The following is a 20,870-nucleotide window of genomic DNA, read 5'->3' as shown; positions in this document are numbered from 1 at the left end:
AAACATCAGTGTGCGGTTGCCTCTCATGCGCCCCACACCGGGGACCTGGCTTGCAACCCAGGCTTGTGCCCTGACTGGGAATCGAACTAGTGACCCTTTGGTTCACAGGCTGGTGCTTAATCCACTGAGCCACACCAGCCAGGCCTGATTTGATTTATTAATTAAACTTGATTTGAAGCCTTGTAGTGGATTGGGCAGGATGCGAGGAGGTTCAGGGAAACCACAGGTCACCCCAGTCACATAGTTGCCGATAGGAGGGAGGTGGTGAGTTAAATGGAGGGAACATTTAATATGGAACCTGAAGGTGAATCACCCTGTTTCAGTGAGGGCCGTGTGAGTCAGGCCAAGGTTACCGCCAACACAGAGGAAGGCAGGGGCCTGAGTCCCAGGAAAGAGGTGGAGGGCGGGAGGGGAAGTAGCAGAGGGGCTAGGTGGGCAAGCCAGCAGGTTTAGTCCTGAAGCCCTTCAGGGAGTGAGCAGGGGCTGGGCCAAGATGTGAAATTTTCAAAGCTCCTTTAGTGGTTGTGCGGACAGGCTGGACAGGGGCACAGGGCACGCCTGGAAGGGAGGGGCCTGGGCCCAGGGAGTGGAGGCCAAGGGCAGGTGGGTCGGGCTGGTTGTGCCCAGGTGTGTGGGGAAGTCAGGTGTCTCCTGGAATTTGGGGCTTAGTCCTTCAGAGCTGGTGTGCCAGCACTGGGAGCCGGGGCCCTTGGGGGTGGGATGCCAGGGACTGTACAATGACTTCTCCGGGAGTTTCTAGTCTATTTTTATTTTCCTGAAGCATTTTTAGAGCTCTTGCTCTACTGCATTCTGGTTTGCTCTGCTTCCAAGAAAGCTGCCATTGTCCTTATCTGTGTGTGTTTACTCAGACTGCTAAGATTTGTGCCTTTCTCCCTGGTTTTTAAAATTTAGTTTGTCAGTTCACGTTCACTGTATTAGTTTCAGGTGTGTAGTATAACGGTTTTTCTCCCTGGTTTTGAACCATTTGGCGCGTAGCCTTTCCAGGTGGGCTCCCTTCACTTGGTGATGTGCACCTAAGGCCCCTCCACATCTCGTGGCCCCACTGCTCATTCTTTGTATCGCTGAGCAGCATTCCACCAGATGGACTCACCTGCCGGAGGAATTCTCGGCTGCTTTCAGGTTTGGGCACTTACAGATGAAGCTGCTGTGAACACTTACGCAGGTTTTTGTTTGGACACAAGTTCTCAGCTCATTTGGGTAAATACCCAGGAGCTGAATCTTACAGTAAGAGTTTTTAGTTTCGTCAGAAACCACCAAACTGTCTTCCAAAGAGCTGCACCGTTGGGATTCCCACTGGTGGTAGCGGAGGGTCCCCTCGGCTCCCGTCCTCACCGGCACTGTATGTCATGCTTGCTTTGGGTGTTGCCTGTTCTGACAGGCGTGTGGTGGTACCTTCAGAGATGGGCCCTCATTTCTTCTCACAAATGTTCTTCACTCCCTCTCCCTGACCAAGGAGATCCTTGAGGATTCCTCCTTTATTTTTGAAACACTTTTTCCTTTTTTGGGCAGGATCAGCATTTTTTATTTATTTATTATTTTTTTAATCCTTTTTTTTAAAGATTTTATTATTTTTAGAGAGGGAAGGGAGGGAGGGGGAGACAGAGAGAGAGAGAGAGAGAGAGAGAGAGAGAGAGAGAGAGATTCAATGTGCGGTTGCTGAGGGTTCTGGCCTGCAACCCAGGAATGTATCCTGGCTGGGAATCAAACCTGGGACACTTTGGTTCCCAGCCCGAGCTCAATCCACTGAGCTACGCCAGCCAGGGAGCTAGGATCAGCATTTTAAGGTTTTATTTATTTTTAGAGGGAGGGAGGAAGAAAGGGAGAAAAACATCAATGTGTGGTTGCCTCTCTCACGTGCCTCAACTGAGGACCTGGCCCGCAACCCAGGCCTGTTCCCTGACTGGGAATTGAACCGATGGCCACTTACCCTGTGGAACAATGCCCAAACAACTGAGCCCCACTGGTCAGGGCGGGATCAGCATTTTAAGATGTTCCATTAGACTCCTGGTTTCTAATGAGAAATCGGTCATTCTTGTGTTTTCCTAGATGAGGCCTCTCCTTTTTCTCTGTGATTTCCTTTCTGTCTGGACACCAGCAACTGAGTGTGATGTGCAAGGTGTAGATTTCCACATGGAGCTTCTTGGGCTTGAGGGTGGCCTTGCATTGGTGTCAGGGCATCTTGGCTATCATTTCTTCAGATGTGTCTGCTGCTACCCCCTTCTCTCTCCTCCTTCTGGACCTCTTCTCGGCCACCCAGAGGTAAAGCCCTCCGTCTGTGAGACAGCTCCCAGTGTGGTCTTTCTGAGCCCCGAGAGAAGTATAGAAAGGTGGGAGTATTGGCTGCCCTCAGATGGCACCCACTGTGTGCCAGGCAACCCGCCAACCTGGCAAGCTTTTTTCTTCGCAATATTCCTTTTGGAAGCAAACCTGGAATCTCTCAGGTTCTGCCGAGACAGTGGAGTCATGAGAACTGATAACCTGAGCCCAGAATGTCACTTGCCTGGGAGTGGTGAGGCGCCACAGAGTTGGTGGGATCTCTAGGGTAGACGGGTAAGGCCCAGTACTTTCAGTCTCCTTCCAGCTCTGCCATCTGCAGGTGAGGGAGAAGCCATCCAGCCCTGGCTCCCAGCCCAGGCTCTGTCCCCTGAGCAGGCCTCGCTGGTTCAGTTTCTCTGTGAAGGACCAGGTGTGAAAACTTGAAGTGTGGGAGACCCCAGCTAGCAAGTATAGAAGCCCTGACCCCAATCCTAACACTAATCCTAATTCCTGTATTTTAATCCTGACCCTGCCTGGATATTTTAAGAATAGGATGAGATTGAGGTCAGTGGGGAGGGGCCAATAGGCACAGCAGCTCCAGCCTCATGCCCTCTGTCCAGCCACTCTCGTGGCTCAATGGATCAGGCTACACTCTCCCACCCAAGGCCTCTGCCTGCAGGAGCCTTGCCCTGGAGGCTTGCCTGGGTCTGACCTTGCAGCACCCACCCAGGTTGTCTCCACCAGCATGCCCTGCTTGGGTAGGTGCCCCACCCGCAGCTTACCCCCATCCTCGCAGCACACAGTAGGTATTCAGTAAAGAACCTTGAATTTTCTTGATCCAATGCAGTGCTGAATCTCTACATTACCTGAAAGTGTTGGGCTGTCAACACCCAGAGTGCAGTAGTCAGTCACCCCATTAAAGTGAGATTAAAGTTTTTAAGAAAAACTGCGGTAATAATAATGGTACCAGCTAACATTTGTGTAACATTTTTTGCCAGGCTTCAGTATTTTGTCAGGTAATTCTCACAACACGCCTAATTCAGTTTCTGTTCCATGAATGAATGAATGAACGACAGGAATTAGAGCCTCCGGCGTCCTTTCCCTGGGGCCCACCCCCCCTGTGAGTGGCAGCAGGAGTAGCCAATAAGCAGAGCCCGAGCAAACGCAGGGCGGGGTCACGGTAGGAGGAGAGGAGTACGCGCTGGAACCAGCTGAGCCTGAAATGACCCTGCCACGGCACCTCTATCCAAACGCTAGGAATACCCTCCGGGCAATTACATCTGATAATCCGGGCTGCCTTAGAGGAAGTCTGGGGGCGACTTAAACTTTTCGGGGAGTGCGGTTGCAAAGGGGGGGTTGGTTGCTGGTGACATACTTCCCACACTGTCTCTGCCACACCACAGATGGAAAATGCAGTGCAGAAGTTTCCAAGCAGGACCTTGTCATGCCCTGGGGATGGGCTGAGTTCTGTGAGTGTGTGTGGGGGTAGTGGAGGAGTGTCTCAGCCTGCTTCAGGAAGTTGACCGGTGCGCAGGGGACTTGACCCAGAGACATTTGGCCCCCCAACCTAGCCTTCTGGACAGTGGCCACGATGCAGAAGTCTGTTCATCCTTCCAGGAAGCAGGGTCGAGGGGGCTCTGAGTTCAAGTCCCAGCTGCCTGACTTTGGGCCAGGGGCTGTCTGTGAACCTGGCTCCCTTCAGGTGTGAAAAGGGCCCAGAACACCCTCTGCCAGATCATTGAAGGTGATGGGGTGGTGAATGTGGTTTGGAGGTCAGGGGCATAGGACCTTGGAGCCATACCACCTGGGTTCCAATCCCAGCCCCCTTCCCATTGTGTGACCTTGAGGGTGACAGAACCTCTGGCCTGTCAAGTGTTTTGGCCAGATCAAGGCAGGCTCTCCAGGAGGTGGTCACACTCCCCAAAGCCTCTCAGGGGGTTCCAGCCAAAAGGATCCAGTGTGGGTGTGTGGACACTGAAAATGGATGTAACTCTCCCTGCCTCAGTTTCCCAGGCTTGGGTGCTCTTGACCCCCAGGGGCCTCCCAGCTCAGGGCTCCCTGGGATCTGGGTGCAGGGCACAGAACCAAACTCTTAACCATTTCCAGGTGTTGAGCTAGTTCCTACCTCTTGGCTCGTCAGCTGTCCAACGGAGACAATAAATGCCACATAGCAACAGTGCCGGGCACAGCCTCCAGGGTGAGTGTTGAGGAATCCGATCTTCTAAGCTGCCAGGGCAGGCAGGACCTCATAAAAACCTCTGCAGTTAAGCCTCAGTAACCGTTCCGTCAACTTTTAGACATTTACTGATTCAGAATATTGAGATACACACGGCATGAATACCAGTCTCCAGTGGGGAGACCTAGACTCAGAGAGTGGCCTGCGCAGCCCGAACTCCTCTACACGCCGCAGTTCTGCTGGGGCTGCCCATTCACCCCTCACTCACTCGTTCTTTCCTTGTCACCTCTCCCTACCCCATGCCCCCGACTCTGCCGGCGGGATCCGTGAGACCGGGGCATTCGCCGAGGCACAGACGCTCTGGGTGACCCAGGACTCACTGTCCCTGAGCTGTGGCCTCCAGGCCTGGTAGTGGGGGTGGGGGGACTGGGCGCTGATGATCCCTACCAGCTCGGAGACCCCACCCCCTCCTCCACTCCCCGAGTCCCCAGCCGCCACTCGCTCGCACTCGCTACCAGGCTTCTTCCTGCGCGCCGCGGGCGGGGCGGGGGCAGAGTCCGCCCCCTCCCCTGGGGCTGCCCCGCCCCTCCCGTCGCTCCCCTCCCCTCCTTCGTTAGGCCTGGCTTGGCGGCCATGTGACTCTGTGGCCGGGCCTGGACGCGACGGGACGCGCTTGGACGGGCGTCGGGGGTCGCGGGCGCTGCCCGGGGCGGAGGCGGCATGGAGCGGAGGTGGGTCTTCGTGCTGCTCGACATGCTCTGCGTGCTGGTCGGTAAGAGCCGCGGGAAGCCGGGATGGTGGGGGAGGGCCCTTCTCAGGTGTCCCAGGGGAGGACCCTCGGCGCACCTTCCCGGGCGTGCGCCCCTCTAGCCTCAGTTTACCCCACTCGTGCCGGGTTCAGGAGTGGGTCATAAACGGCGCCCGAGTTGGCACCCACGCCCGGGGCAGCAGGAAGTCGCCGCCAGGGCCGCGGGCGTCCCCACTCCTGCCGCGTCCCCCTTTCCCGCCGCGCCCTGCCGGGGCCGTGATTCACACGGGCGGCGGCCGAGGCAGGGCGGGCCGGGGCAGGGGCTGCAGTGCGGTCCCCGCCGGGAGGACCTTCACGCCCCGGGCCCAGGGTCGGCTTTCCGAGTGGGTTTGGGGAGAGCTGAGGCCTGGCCTGGGGCGCACAGCTGGTCGGTGGGATTTGAACTCGCGCAAGCGGGTAAACACCTAGGGAAAGGTGGGCCCCAGGCTGCGGGTGAACCGCGGACTGCCGGGCGGCGCGACTAAACCTGTTGGGCGACTTTTTGGGCCAGGTTGGAAGAGGGGGCAGCCCGAGGCCCCTCCCCTCCCCTCTCCCAGGGTCCCAGGAACAATGGCTGAGTGTTTGCTCTGGGGCTGTGAGGGCGATGGCCTCGGAATTCTAGCCCGGGCAGGGGGAGGGGCCCCTCCAGCAAAAATTCCCCCGCCCCCCATCTGGTTCTTGTCCTTCAGAGCAGACCAGCGCGGAGGGGCCTGAGAGACTGAGGGATGGAGGGTTCTGTGCTGAGCGTTGGCAGAGGCCAGGCCCTCCTCCCATGTCCCAGATAAGACCCCTAATAGGATGGGCTAGGTGGTTGCAGGAAGAAGACCCCTGGGCACCATATTCTGAGCATCCGTGTTTTTATTTATTTAAATATTTGTGTGGTATTTATCGTATGCTAGACTCTAAGCAACATGCAAATAACTGGACCTTTTCCTCCAAACAGCCTGTGAGGGGTGAGCTGTTAATAATCCCGTTTCATCCTAGAGAGGTCACCGGGGAGGCAGAACCGAGATTAAGTTGTATGTTGCTGCTGGCTGGCTGTGTGCCAGGAGTTGGTGGCTCAAGCAAATCACACTCCCTGTTCTAGAAGATTCAACACAACAGCTCGGTTTTAAATGGTGACAAGGACCCTGAGGGATGATGTGAGGCCTTGACTTCAATGCCTTGAGTTCTCCTTCCCAAATCCCAGGAAAGCCCGCTGAGGCTGGGGTGCCTGCGGCTCCAGTGGAAGGGACGGGGACAGGAGTAGGGAGGCTGACCTCCCCTTCCAGGCATCCCGCATGACTTGACTTCCCAGCACCTTCTAGCCCTGACCCCCACTCATGCACACACAGCTTTGGGGGTCTCCTTTTCGGTCTCTCTGCCTCCACCCCAGCCCTCACTCACAGCAGCAGGAGGGATCCTGTGAACACATGCTCCATTCCTCTGCTTCCAATCCTCCCATGCCTGCTGTCTCACTCCCAGCAAGATCCCCATTCTTATGATGCCCTCCACCCCCCAACCCAGCTCTTCTTCCCAGTGCTCCTACTGCCCAGACTCCGTCACACCTCCAGACCTTTGCACTGGCTGGCCCGGGTGCCTGGCACTCTTCCCCAGATCTCCCCTGGACTTCCTCATCCCTTCTAGGTCACCTTCTCTGTGGCCTACTCTACTGTCCCTGTTAATGCTGCAGCGGCCCCGCCCCCACTCCAGTCTTCATTCACTTGTTCTTTATTCTAACTCCTCCCCACTGCCTGAGGCCAACCTGTTTTCTTCACTAAGTCTTTCCCCAGACTCAGCATCTGAAGGTGCCCAACACCATCAGTAAAGGGTCCCTGGGGCCCTTGAATTTGGCTTTCAAAGGAGTTGGCTGCACTGTCCCCCTCCTCTGGCATTCAGGCCACAGAAAAGCCACGCCCTCTTTTACTCTTGTCACCTGCTGTGCCTGGGGCAAAGGACATCCTGCTGGAGTTTGTCTCTGCACTTACCTCATTGAGCTGGGAGTCCTCTGTGGGGGGGGCGGGGGGAAGGGTTTTGGTTCAGCAGGGCCCCAGTGCCTGGGTGACTTAACCTTTCTTAATTTGGCTTCTGAATGTGTCTTCTTCACACTGAGCTCCCCGGTCTGGTCTGCCTGGGTCACCGTGTGGCCAGCTCAGGGCCAAATGAGAATGCAAACATTTCAGCTTAAAAACAGGAAGCCCTCTCTTTTAACAGATGCTTATTAATGCCATCTAAGCTCCTGGGGCTCAGCCCTGAGCACCTCAGTGCCCTCCAGGTGCTCACAAGTAGTGGAGGAGGGGATCCAATCCAGTATCAGTGATTATAGAGTTACACGGATAAGAGACAGGAAGAGTTGAAACCTCCTTCTAGGAGAGGGATTACTTGGGTGGCACAGTCGGGGGAGTGAAGCTGAGGCTGGGGGGGAGGTAAAGGTGTTTTGGGTAGAGAGAACACACTCACAGGTCCTGGAGTGGGTGCTTTCTGGGTTTGTTCAAGGTGCAGAAGGGGGGGGGGAGTGAGTGAGGGGAGAGGGTAGGAGATGTGGGGTGGGGGTGAGACAGCGGGCCTGGCGGGGACTTCGGTGTTCATCTGAGGGTGGTGGGGAACCCCGAGAGGGTTTTAATGGTGGGTGTTGGGGGAAACTGAGGCAGGTGTGCAAGCTCCAGAGGAAGGCTGGTCTGTATGGCCTGGAAGAAACTTGCAGTTACATGGCTCCTCACCCCCTCCCCCAGCCGCTTTGCCTTTCACCATACTGACGCTCGTGAACGCCCCGTACAAGCGAGGGTTCTACTGTGGTGATGACTCCATCCGGTACCCCTACCGTCCAGACACCATCACCCATGGGCTCATGGCCGGGGTCACCATCACCGCCACCGTCATCCTTGTAAGGCAGGAGGGGCCTGTAGGGCTGGGGGTCAGGGATCTGCCCTGGGTGGTATTTGCGGGGAAGAGGCCCCCTTCGGTGTTCCCAGTTTCCCAGTGGCCTCAGGGAAGCCGGTGCCCAGTGGAGACCCTACCTGTGCTGCTCCAGCATCGCCCTGAAGCTTCTTGGCTGATCACTTTGCAGGTCTCAGCTGGAGAGGCCTACTTGGTATACACGGACCGCCTCTATTCCCGCTCCGACTTCAACAACTATGTGGCTGCTGTCTACAAGGTCCTGGGGACATTCCTGTTCGGGGCTGCAGTGAGCCAGTCCCTGACAGACCTGGCCAAGTACATGATCGGCCGGCTGCGGCCCAACTTCCTGGCAGTGTGTGACCCGGATTGGAGCCGCGTGAACTGCTCCGTCTATGTGCAGGTGGAGAAAGTGTGCAGGGGAAGCCCTGCCAATGTTACCGAGTCCAGGTGGGTGTTGGATTAGCAGCCCTCACTCTGGGGGATCCTGGGGGATCCTAAGCCATAGACACTCCCACTCCTGGGGGAAAGTGGGGGCTGGAGAAGCTAAATATTGATGAATGAATTGCCAGGTGGAGAAGGGTAGAGAGGTACCTCAATTGGCAGAGGACAGGGTGGGAGTTGGCTGGGCAGTGCCTGTGGCCCTGGGTCCCACAGATGGCGGCAAGGTGGGGCTGGGGGTGTCAGGCCCTGGAACAGAGCAGTCATGTGAGGAGGGGGTCCCACCTCCCCTGAATTTCGCGCCCCGCTCTCATGCTTTTCTTCCGCCCTCTCACCATCTCTACTGATACACTTTTCACTTAATTGACTTCCTTATTTTTCTTTTTAAAAACTTGAAATAAAATTCACGTAGCATAAATTCACTAATGAACCATTTTAATGCAGACAATTCATTAATTTTTAGCACACTCACGATGCCATGCAGCCCCCTCCACAGCCTTATCCCAGAACATGTTCATCACACCAGAAAGGAACTCCCTGTCCACCAGCGCTCTTCCCCCCGCCCAGCCCTCGCCACCACTAACCCACTTTCTGTCCCTATGGATGTACCTGTTTTGGACATTTCATATACATGGAATCATATGCTCTGTGGCCTTTCTTGCTTGACTTCTTTAATGTCTTAAAGGTCACCCATACTGTAGCTTCTGTTAATTTTTGCTTCATGTATTGGGGTTCTGTTGTTAGGTGCATATATCTTTGTGATCGTATCTTCTTGACTGATTGACCTTTTTATCACTATGTAATGAATGTCCTTTCTTTCTCCTAACATTTTAAAAAAAGATTTTACTTATTTATTTTTAGAGGGGAAGGGAGGAAGAGAGGGAGAGAAACATCAACATGTGGCTGCCTCACATGTGTTCTGACTGAGAATTGAACTGGTCACCCTGTGGTTTTCAGGCTAGCGCTCAAGCCACTGAGCCACACCAGCCAGGGCTCTCCTAACATATTTTTTTGTCTTGATGTCTGTTTTGCCCGATAGTAGTATAGCATAGCCACTCCGGCTGACTTTTGATTACTGTTTGCATGGATTTTTTTTTCATTTTTGTACTTTCAACCTATTTGTGTCTTAGAATCTAAAGTGAGTCTGTTAGGTACATCATAAAATTGAATATTTAAAAAATTCATTCTCTGATCTCTGCCTTTTAGAGAATTTAATACATTCACATTAATGTGATTGCTGATAAGGAAAGACTTCTATAATTTGTTATTCACATATATATATTTTTTGTTTTACATTGTTTTTACGTTTCTCCATTACTTCCTTCTTTTCTGTTAAATAGGTATTTCTTATGCAGAATGTTTGCAGATATATAGTGGTATATCACCGTATGTATACATGTGTATATACTATATCGCACACCCCCTTTGAGGTTATTAGCATACATTGTATCTTTATACATCGTGTGCTATCAGCGTAGATTTCTATTTACTGTCGGACGCAGTTCTTTAAGTTGCCCTGCAGTGACTGTGTACTGGTTCCAGGTGCACTGTGCGGTGAATTCACTGACAGTTGTGTTCGCTGGGGAATAAATGGTCCGCGCAGGGAGTCTAGTTTACACTGTTCGCATACGTGCAGTTGTTTCTTTTTAACCGTACAGGAAAAACAGGAACTATAAACCAAAAGTACATTGATACTGACGTTTATATTTTGTGACCACCTTCACTGGTGTTTTTTATGTCTTTGTGTGAATTGGAGTTTCTGTCCCGTATCCTTCATTTCTCCTGAGAGACGCCCGTCAGCATTTCACGTAGGGCAGGTGTACATGCGTCGAGTTATCTGGATCTTTCTTTCTCTGGGAATGTGTTAGTTTCTCCTTCACACCTGTCCCCTTCTCTCTGTCCTCTCCTTTTGGGGCTCTCCTTATGTCTAACACCAGCCATGTTTCCATGTGAAATTCTCCCTCAGGTTATGGGAAGCTCAGCGGAAGGGGACTGGGGACCGGGGGTGGTGAAGGTAGAGAGGCTGAGTGAGCCACCTGGTCTGGGCTCCGGGGCTCTGTCCTCTGCGCAGCCCTCCTGATGCTTCTGCCCTCTCCTTCCTTAGACTGTCTTTCTACTCCGGACACTCCTCCTTTGGGATGTACTGCATGATGTTCTTGGCGGTGAGTTGGTTTTTCTGTTCCTCGCTTGGTGTGAAACCGTGGCCCCTTCTCCAGGCCTCAGTTTCTGCATCTGTAAAGCTGGGTGGGTGGAGGTGGTGATTGGTCAGACTCTGTGGTTTGTCCATAAAAGCTAGAGGCCGTAGGTCTCTTGGTTCTGTGCTGTCGGCCTCAGAGCTACCGGCTGTGCATTGGCCGTGGGGGGAACCTGGCAGGCTCCTGGGCTCATGGCCGCCCTCTGGCCCTCAGCTCTATGTGCAGGCGCGGCTCTGCTGGAAGTGGGCGCGGCTGCTGCGGCCCACAGTGCAGTTCTTCCTGGTGGCCTTCGCCCTCTATGTGGGCTACACCCGTGTGTCTGACCACAAGCACCACTGGAGTGATGTTCTCGTGGGCCTCCTGCAGGGCGCCCTGGTGGCCGGCCTCACTGTGAGCTCCTGGGACCCTCTTACCCTTTCTTTCTTCCTTTTCCAGGTCCCTAGTCCTCCCTACTCCTGTTTCCCCCCTAAGAACCCAGTGTTCCCATCCTAGGTTCTGCTTTTCTCAATGCCCCCTCCCACGATGCCCACCCCCTCTTGGGTTCTACCACCCCTCACCCCCCACCTCCTTCCCAGGGTTCCCATTCCCCACCCCCACCTGGGTCCCATCCCTACTGCTGCCCAGCCAGCTTTTGCCTCCTTTCCTCACCCAGGTTCGCTACATCTCTGACTTCTTCAAAACCCGGCCCCCACAGCGCTGCCTGGAAGAGGAGCTGGAACGGAAGCCCAGCCTGTCTCTGACACTGACCCTGGGCGAGGCTGACCGCAACCACTATGGGTACCCAGCCTCCAACTCCTGAGGCTGGAAGCCGCCCAGGCTGGGCCCATGCGTGCCTGCAGCTGGGCCTCAGGCTGTGTGTGGGTCGGTAGGTCCCTGGCAGGGCCCTCACCTGGGATGGTCTGGACAGGCTCCAGGTGCCACGGGTTGGTTCACAGAGGGGTTCTATGAAGCCAACCTCCTTTGCATTGGACAAGGGGTCTGGGATTGGCCAGGGCAGCCCTTTGGCTGGGGGCCCTTATGCCCTCCATTATAAATAGAGCTCCCTCCGTACCCCTTCTTTTGTTGGGTTAGGGAAGGGATCAAGAGATCTAGATAAATACTGTCTTGTAAAATGTATATGTGGATTCTTAGTAAAATAGGGCATTTGCTCGAAGAATGTTATCAGCACCTCTCTGTTCTTCTGGCCATTCTGAGGACAGCAAAGGGGTGACCTTCCCTGGTCGGACGCTCAGCTGAGCTCAGGTGTTGGAGTAGTTGGTGAAGCCAACAAGCCAAATGAAAGTAACAGCCACGCCTTTAATTGGCCGTTTCTTCAAAGGGCTCTGGTTCCTTTTACTACAGAATGGTATTAAAAACTTAACATCATGTGGGCTCAGTGTGCTCAGCTGACCAGGCAGGGAAATGTAGCGTGTGTTCCAGCCTCTGTGTGCACGCCTAGTTAAAGGTTTCTATGGGGAGCTGTGTCCACATTCAGCTAAAGAAGGACTTATGCCACTGTCTCCAGCTCGGCGGTCTGTCGGGCCCTGGGACCTGCCCCGGTGCTCTTCCTCTGTACCCTGCCCCTCCCACAGCTGGGAAACCTGGCTCCTCCCACCAGCCGCGGATTTCATTCGTTGCTCCGCTCCGGATTTTGTCCAGTGGTTTCAGAGCTGTACATGACCCTCGAGGGAAATAACTTTATAAAATAGAGCCCGCAGTGTACGCACAGTACACGTTGATTTAGTCTGAGATTTTGCTCGTTTCCCGTCACACAGGTCAGTAACTTTAGCCTCTACCACCTACAGTGAGGTTTTTTCTACGCATTTCTAATATAGTCACATTCTTTGACACGTTCTGTATTCCATTCTGTGATATTCTCACATCCTAAATAACAATATGAATGGATTATGATTTGCCCCTTGGGCTGTGAAGAACTAACTGGGTTTCACAAATGCACAACAGCGGATGCTGGCCCTCAAGTACCCTGCGGAACAGCACTTCAGCCCGCACCGTGATTCACCGTCTCTAGTTCTTCTGCCTTTTCCAGAAGGCCGAAAATGAGGCCATACGGTATGTAGCCTCTTTGTACAGGATTCTTTTACTTAGCACTAACTATACCAGTAAGATTCATCCACGGCCTCGTGTGGGTTTGTTTACTTAAGATCTCGAGTGTACCTGGGAACAGCCGTTTTGCAGCTTCTCTTCTGCATTTGGAATGAAGAGGGAATGTAAGGAAGATGAAGTGAAGGGTGAGAGAGAGCAAGGCAGGGGTTGGATTACAGGAGAGTTAACACGATTACATGCTCTGCCGAGGGCAGTTATGCTTATTTCAAAGGTGTATTTAGTGTATTAACCTGGGTGCACAAAAACAATGGGCAGGGCTTGCTTCAGGCAAAGATGAAAACCTCTTATTAAAAACGTGTGCCCTGGCTGGGTGGCTCAGTTGGCTGGAGCATTGTCCTGTACAACAAAAGGTTGCAGGTTCAATTCCTGGTCAGGGCACATGCCTCAGTGGCTGGTTTTTCCCTTTCTCAAATCAGTAAATATATCCTCAGGTAAGGATTAAGAAATAATAAAAATAAAAAACTTGTGTGCCTGAGGCCTAACCGCCCACCATGACCTTCATAGATAGGCATGTGTGCTCAGATTTCCCTGGGAGGTGACTAGGCAGGGCCTGTTTCGCTCCCACAGGTCGACGGTGCATTCCTTTCTGCTGCTGACTTGGGCTCCATTGCTCGTGCAGGGGAGGAAAATGATTCCCCTGTATTCTTCTAGGGTTTTGGCCAAGGCTCCCCTGTAATCAAGACAGATGAACGGGAGGAAAACAAGTTTAATAACATGCATATCTCGTACAGAAACATGAGAGGGGGAACTGAGTAGCTCCCTGTAATAGCCCAAGTCATCACCTTAGGGATCATCTTGAGCCAAAAACAAAATGAAGATGTTGGGGGAGGGGGAAGCCAGTTAAGGCCAATTATCCAGCAAAACAGCAGACAAAGGCACTAGTAGGTTTTAAGTCAAGGCCTTCGGTGATGAGCCTTGAGATTGTCAATCTCTTCCAGGTGCAGAGGGAGACCCTTAGGTTTAGGCTTAAGGTTAAGTTTAGGGTTGAGGTTAACTAAAGGTTTAGGGTTTGGGTTGAGGTTAGGTATAGCATTTAAGATTAGTATTTAGGTTGGGTTTATGGTTAGAGTTAGGTTTGAGGTCATACACTAGGCATATAGAAGGTTACAACAGTGTTACAGCTGGTATAAATTTTAGGATTATGGTTATGATTAGGTTTAGGGTTAGGTACAGGGTTAAGGTTAGGTTTGATGTTAAGATTAGTGCTAAATTAAGTTTAAGAATGAAATTATATCTTTGGGTTAGGATTGGTTTTGAGATTAGGACTTGGCCTGGCTTCACTGGTAAAGACAATCAGACAAAACTGATTTTGAGTTCAGCACTGGTCCATAGGTACAGCTGTCTGCCTCTGACGTCGGGGGCATCTCTCCTGAAAAAGTCTGATGTGCCTCCTGGAGTGCCAGAGACCAGGGTAGGTGTTCAGTTGCAGTGAGACATCTGATAAGGTCCCGTCCGATGAGGTTGGAGAGTCTGGTTTCCTTTCCAAAAACCAGTACCTAAAGTCCTTGTCTCCCGGGAGCATTTTGTGAAAGGAAGTGATTAATTACCAACTTGGCATTTTCTTAAAGCAACTCTATCAACCCTTGCCAATGGTATAAGATGTCTTCTTTCAATAATCTCAGCTCATAAGTTCCTTCATCTGATTTAGGGCAACTTAAATGCACTGTGATGCAGGAAGGAATGCAAAAACTGAGGTTTGGTGAGCCAGGGATCCTTGGAAGAACCAGGCAGCTGTCTTGGGTTTCCCAGTCCTGGCTGCCTAAGTCGTTGCCCACACAGTGTCCCCAAAGTGCTCCATCACTTACTTTACAGTGCTCCCCATAAAGTGCAACATAAAAGACATCTTTTGAGAGGTTCCAGAGGTCCTTCTGGAATACTGCAAACTTATTTCTACATATATTGATACTTTAACCCTAAAAACCTCAATTTCTAATGCAAACTAAGAAGCAGTTGCATTCTTTATATTGGATATTTTATAACCTCTAGAAGCAGGTTTCTTACTGGCAAATATACTTAAGACATTTCATAACTTCTAGGAACATTCCAGAGACATCAAAGTCAGTGATTAACATGGGCTTATTTTTGTAAAACCTGGGTAAAATGTACATTTATATTTAATATCAATGACTTAAAAGACATTCATTACCTGTTCTACTTAAACCAAAAATTTAAACCAACTTTTATTTACTAGAGATTAATTTTAGATCATTTAAACTTGAAAAAGCATTTGTGTTAATTTCTATATTTTAGAATACTTAATGCTTACAAGTGCTTGCCTTTAAATTAATTTTAGCAATATCTGGAGGTAGAAAATTATTGCACTGACAACATACATATATAAACAGACACAAAGGGAACAGTTGGATCCAAATTTTGTTTGGAAAACCTTTTATAATTTATGTTCTTGACAAGTCAAGTTCCAAATGACCTCCTCTCTTTTAAAATACAGGCTGCCATTTATAATACCTCAGAAATTGGGTTGATATCTAAACAACATTGTAGGTTGATCCAGTTATTTAAATTCTCTTTGAAACTTCAAGAGGCTAATTAAATATATTTTCTATTTATACTGCCAAATTGTATAGCCAGCTCTTTCTAATTGTGCACACAAAAACTAGAAGTATCAAAAGACCCTCATTTTGGCCATCTTAGTGTTAATGGGAGACTGATTCTTCATGGGACTCGTTGGCCTCAGAGGCATGGTTTCCTGTCTGTATTTGAGATCTGTAGTCAACGTCTGGGGGTGGGGGAAACCAGCCACTGTGTGTGTGTGTGTCTCCAGGTGAGCTAGCTGGTGGGTGCCTCCACAGAGCTGCTTCGTACCCCACCGGAAATTCCTCCTCAGGCAGACCCACAAGGTTGCTTAGTCACTTAAGAATACCCAAGCAAAGTTGGCATTACTCTGATAGAAAAACCAGACAAAGACACTACCAAAAAAAAAAAAAAGAAGAAGAAGAAAATATAGGCCAATATCCCTGCTGAACATAGATGCAAAAATCTTTAATAAATAGCAAACCAAATTTATCAATACATTAAAAAGATCATACACCATGATCAAGTGGGATTCTTCTTAGAATGCAAGGTAGGTTCAATACCTGCAAATCAATTAACGTGATAAACCACTTTTATTTACCATAATAATGGAAGTCCAAGCCACAGCAATCATGAGAAAAAGAAAAGGCATTCAAATTGGAATGGGAAAAATAAAACTTATTTGCAGACGACATTATATACACACACACACACACACACACATATACACATATATATATATCCCTAAAGAGTTCACCAAAAACTAGTGTAACTGGTAAATAAATTCAGTAAAGTAAAAATACAAAATTAATATTCAGGAATCAGTTGCAATTTAATATACAAATAAACTCAGAAAAAAAAAACTAAAACAATTCCATTTACAAGTGCATCAAAAGAATAAAATAGCCCTGGCTGGTATGGCTCAGTGGGTTGAGTGCCGGCCTGTGAACCAAAACATTCACTGGTTTGATTCCCAGTCAGGGCACATGCCTGGGTTGTGGGCCAGGTCCCCGGTGGGGGTTGCATGAGAGGCAATCACACATTTGTTCCCTTCCTCCCTTCCCTCTCTCTAAAAATAAGTAAAATCTTAAAAATTTGTTTAAAAGAATAAAATACCTCGAAATAAATGTAATCAATGAGGTAACATACAGGTACTTAGGAATGATAAGACATTGAGGATATGAAATGAAGACAAATGAAAGGATACACCATGCTTTTGGGTAGAAAGAATTAACAATTAAAATTCCCAAAGCAGTCCACAGATTCAATGAAATACCTATTAAACACCAAAGACATTTTTCCACAGAACTAGAACAAATAATCCAAAAATTTATATGAATCACAAAAATCCCTGAATAGCCAAAGCAATCTTCAGAAAGAACAAAGTTGGAGGCATCACACTCCCTGACATCAAACTATATTACACGGCTATAGTAATCAACACAGCATTCTACTGGAATAAAAACAGACATGTATATCAATGGAACAGAATAAAGAGAAGAGAAAAAAACCCCATGCTTATATAGTCAATTAATCTATGACACAGGAGGTAAGAAAATCCAATAGTGTAAAGAAAGTTGTTTCAATAACAGGTTGGAAAAACCTTGTTGGTTAAATATATGCAAAAAAAAAAAAAAGAAATCAGACCATTTTGTTATATCATATACAAAATATAAGCAAAATGGGTTAAAGAATTAAAGATTTAAACAGAGGCAAAAATTCTTTGACATTGGTCTTAGCAATATTTATTTTTTGGATATGTCTTCCTGGGCAAAGACAAAAAAAAGCAAAAATAAGCAAATGAGATTATATCAAACTAAAAAGCTTGTGCACCTTGAGGGAAACCATCAACAAAACAAAAAGGCCATTTATTCCTGGCTGGTGTGGCTCAGTGGATTGAACGCTGGCCTGCAAACCAAAGGGTCGCTAGTTGGATTCCCAGTCAGAGCACATGCCTGGGTTGCATGTCAGGTCCCCAGTGGGGGACACTCAAGAGGCAACCACACATTGTTTCACTCTCTGTCTCCCTCCCTTCCCCTCTGTCTAAAAAATAAATAAAATTCTTTAAAAAAATACTAAGGGTTTTAAAAAAAGGCCATCTACTAAACCAAGAATATATTTGCAAATGATATATTCTATAAGGGTTTAATGTCAAAAATACATAAAGAACTCATATAGCTCAACATCAAAAAACACCTAACCAATCTGATGTAAAAATGGGCAGAATATTGGGATGGACATTTCTCCAGAGAGGACCTACAGATGGCCGCCAGATGCAGGAGAAGATGCTCAATCGCTAATGAGGAGTAGGGGTTCCAGTGAAGGTGGCAGAGGAGGTAAATGCTGTGGTCGTCTTCTCGCATGACCACATCAAAGTTGCGACTGAATTATAAAACAACCAGCCTGGAGGACCATCTAAGGACCAGCCAAGCAGTTATGTGCTATAACTAAGGACATAAAGAACAACCGGTCAAGACGTGGGAGGAAGAGATATGCAAAGTGGGTTGGCTCCACACCACGTGCAGCAGTTGAGAACTGGGGTACCTCAGCCGCAGAGCTCCCTCCGAGGAGCGGGGGCCCCGGTCCCACACTGTGCTCACCAGCCTGGAGCACCGGTTCCAGGAAGAAGAACTCCCCCAACATCCGGCTGTGAAGATCAGCAGGGACTCCATTCACGCAGGTGAGACAGAGGTTGTTGGAAACCCAGGTGACCCCAGAAGACACACTCACTCCCAAGCACTTACCCTGGGCTCCAGGGAAAGGACAGCAGCTCAGGGGGTGCCAGAGACATACAGGGAGAAACAGACTCTGAAACAGGCTTCAGGATGAGGGCTGGAGGGACAGCCACCGTTGTCCCTGAGTTGAGCCGTCTTCCCACACAGCCACCAGGCAGGTGCCATCTTTCCTGAGCCCTTCCCCAACATGGCAAAATCTAAATCTACACTAGCCTGAATGGAGCACTGCTTACCAGCAAGAGGATATAACCTTTGTAAACCTTCACAGTGTCCTTCCAGAACACCTGGGTATACCAGACACCGGGATACACCAGGAAAAGTTAATTCTACCACAGATACCAAGACCCTCAAGGGATACCAGGATCCATTAGATCCATCCCAAAGAACCTGGGGTCCTTTAGGGAAATTGAGATCCTCCAAGCATATATGGATCCTCTAGGGACACAGGGTCTTCCAGGTTCAAAGGGTTGTGAAGGCTACTGGGACCCACTTGGGACACTGGGATCCATCACTTAGATGCACCAGAAATCCAGCCAAGCAGTTATGTGCTATAACTAAGGACATAAAGAACAACCGGTCTTTATAACTAAGGACATAAAGAACAACCGGTCAAGACGTGGGAGGAAGAGATATGCAAAGTGGGTTGGCTCCACACCACGTGCGGCAGTTCCTCAAAGTACACTGTGGTTCACCAGAGACACCAAAATGTGCCAGGGAACGCACGTTCCTCCACGGACATTGAGGTGCTACGGGGACACTGGGGTTCTCGGGTAACACTTGGATCCACCAGGGACGTCAGTGTTTTCCAGAGACACTGGGATAAACAAGGGACATGATAATCCACAAGGGACATTAGGTTTCTCCAGGGACATTGGGATCATCCAGGGCCACCATGCTGTGAGGGATAGAGTCTTCCAGGGACAGTTTGATTCAAGAGAGACACTGGGGTCCACTAGGGACACTAGAGTGTTCTAGGGACACCTGGATCACCAGGTACACCAAGGGCCACAAGGGCACTGGAGACCATGAGGGAATCTAGGGTTCACCAGAATCACCCTGGTGCTCCAGGGACACTTGGATATATGAGGGACAAGAGGGTCCGACAACTTGCTGTGGTCCTCTAGGGACACTGGGGTCCATCAGAAACACCATAACCTACCCATGACACTGGGATCCACTGAACACACCTGAATATATCAGTGACAACAGTGTCAACCAGAGATGCTGGGCTCCACCATAGATAGTTTGATGCACAAAAGACACAGAACCCAACAGGGGCACTGTGACCCACTGGGGACACTGCGGTTCTACTGGGACACCCGGATCCACCAGGGACACCAGGATTTACAAGGGACACTCTGATCCTCCACGGACAATGGGGAAAACCCAGGGACACATGCATTATCCAGGGACATTGAGGTCTTCCAGGGACACTTAACCCACCAGAGGAATTGGGATCCCCCAGGGACACTGGGGTTCTCCTGGGGTCTGTATTCACTGGGAACAATGGGACCCACCAGGGGCATTTGGAAACACCAGAGACCCTGGTATCCAAAAGGGACACCAGGGTCCCCAAGAGATACAGTAACCCTCCAGGAACACTTGTATTATTTAGGGACACTAGGGTCTTCCAAGGCCACCAGGCTTCCCCAAACACCTGGATCTACCAGTGACACTGGTAGCCTCCAGGGACATTTAAATATACCTGGAAAATCAGGATCAGCCAGGGACGCCTGGATCTAACAGGGACAGATGGTCCCACCAGATACACTGAGGACTACCCGGGGACACCAGGGCCCTCCATGGACATGGGGATTCACTAGAGATGCAGGGACCCACCAGGGACACCAGCACCTACCAGGAGCACAATGATCCTTTAGTAAAACTGGGCATTCCAGGGACACTTGGATCGTCAGGGACACTGGGGTCTACCAGGGACACTTGTGTCTTCCAGGGACATTGAATCCACCAGCACATGGGGTACATGAGGGACAGGAGGTATCACCAATGACACCAGGTTACACCAGGGACCCTTGGACCCACCAGGGTCACCAAAATCTACAAGGAACACCAGCGTTCTTCAGGGAAACTTGAATCCACCAGCATCACCAGGATCCCCTCCAGGGGTCTGCCAGGAACACGGGGGCCACCAGGGTCACCTGGACTCTCCTCTAGTCATGGGAGCCAGTTGAGAATTGCATTGGGTGAGAATGTTGTAGCATTTGCCGGCTTCTTTCAGTATATAGGGGTTTGCAAATTACTTTTGGTGTATTCGTCTTCTTGAGTAGTGGAGGAATGTGGGGGATCACTTGGAAGCTTCCATCATGTGATGGAGCCCTCATGCTGTTGGGGGAAGGTGGGGGGGGTATGAGACTGGGGTTCCTGTTGTCTCTGGTGCTGAGGAACTGGAGGGCCACTGCCTGCCTGGGGCTCCCACTTTTCAAGTGATGTGGTGTCAGGGCAGGGATCCTTGTGGGCAGTCCTATTATCTCAAATTTGGGGAGAAGACTGGGTGGGGGGTGGTAATTGCATGGGGTTCCACTTATTGCTAGTCAGGGGGACTAGCGGGACCTCTGTATAGCTCCTTTCAACTAGTGTTGGGGGGATTAAAAGTGTCCCTTTCTGTGTCTGCCCTTCTACTAGGCGGGTCACTGGGCTGGGGCTCATGTTCTAGCATCGAGAAGCAGCTGAGGGTGTCACTCCTGCGGCTGCTGTCATTTCCATAATCAGAAGTGACTGGGGTTGCTTGC

General features: G+C 50.3%; 1 protein-coding gene and 1 long non-coding RNA gene across 5 annotated transcripts; one reads left to right on the top strand and one right to left on the bottom strand.

Annotated features, from left to right (window-relative positions):
- Nucleotides 1–678: 678 nt before the first annotated feature.
- On the bottom strand, nucleotides 679–4,857 carry LOC118501976. The gene is made up of 2 exons (XR_004904639.1): nucleotides 2,586–4,857; nucleotides 679–1,111 (listed from the first exon to the last, which is right to left on the bottom strand). It is a non-coding gene; the product is annotated as an uncharacterized LOC118501976 (long non-coding RNA).
- Nucleotides 4,858–4,874: 17 nt separating this feature from the next.
- On the top strand, nucleotides 4,875–14,438 carry PLPP2 (phospholipid phosphatase 2). Of its 4 annotated transcripts, XR_004904638.1 has the most exons (7): nucleotides 5,051–5,184; nucleotides 7,952–8,103; nucleotides 8,287–8,564; nucleotides 10,660–10,717; nucleotides 10,964–11,140; nucleotides 11,403–13,842; nucleotides 13,873–14,438. XR_004904638.1 is itself a non-coding variant. In XM_036032072.1 (6 exons), the coding sequence occupies exons 2-6, from the start codon at nucleotides 8,068–8,070 to the stop codon at nucleotides 11,547–11,549; spliced, it is 696 nt and encodes a 231-aa protein (XP_035887965.1). In that variant the 5' UTR covers nucleotides 5,051–5,184; nucleotides 7,952–8,067; the 3' UTR covers nucleotides 11,550–14,438. The 4 variants fall into 4 exon arrangements, 3 of the variants coding, with proteins under 3 accessions (XP_035887966.1, XP_035887965.1, XP_028375552.1); XM_036032072.1 differs by having other exon boundaries at nucleotides 11,403–14,438; XM_028519751.2 differs by having other exon boundaries at nucleotides 5,070–5,225; nucleotides 11,403–14,438.
- Nucleotides 14,439–20,870: the final 6,432 nt, after the last annotated feature.

The sequence above is a fragment of the Phyllostomus discolor genome, chromosome 8 (assembly GCF_004126475.2).
Source record: "Phyllostomus discolor isolate MPI-MPIP mPhyDis1 chromosome 8, mPhyDis1.pri.v3, whole genome shotgun sequence".
NCBI lineage: Eukaryota > Metazoa > Chordata > Mammalia > Chiroptera > Phyllostomidae > Phyllostomus > Phyllostomus discolor.
This window is presented reverse-complemented; position numbering and strand designations above follow the sequence as displayed.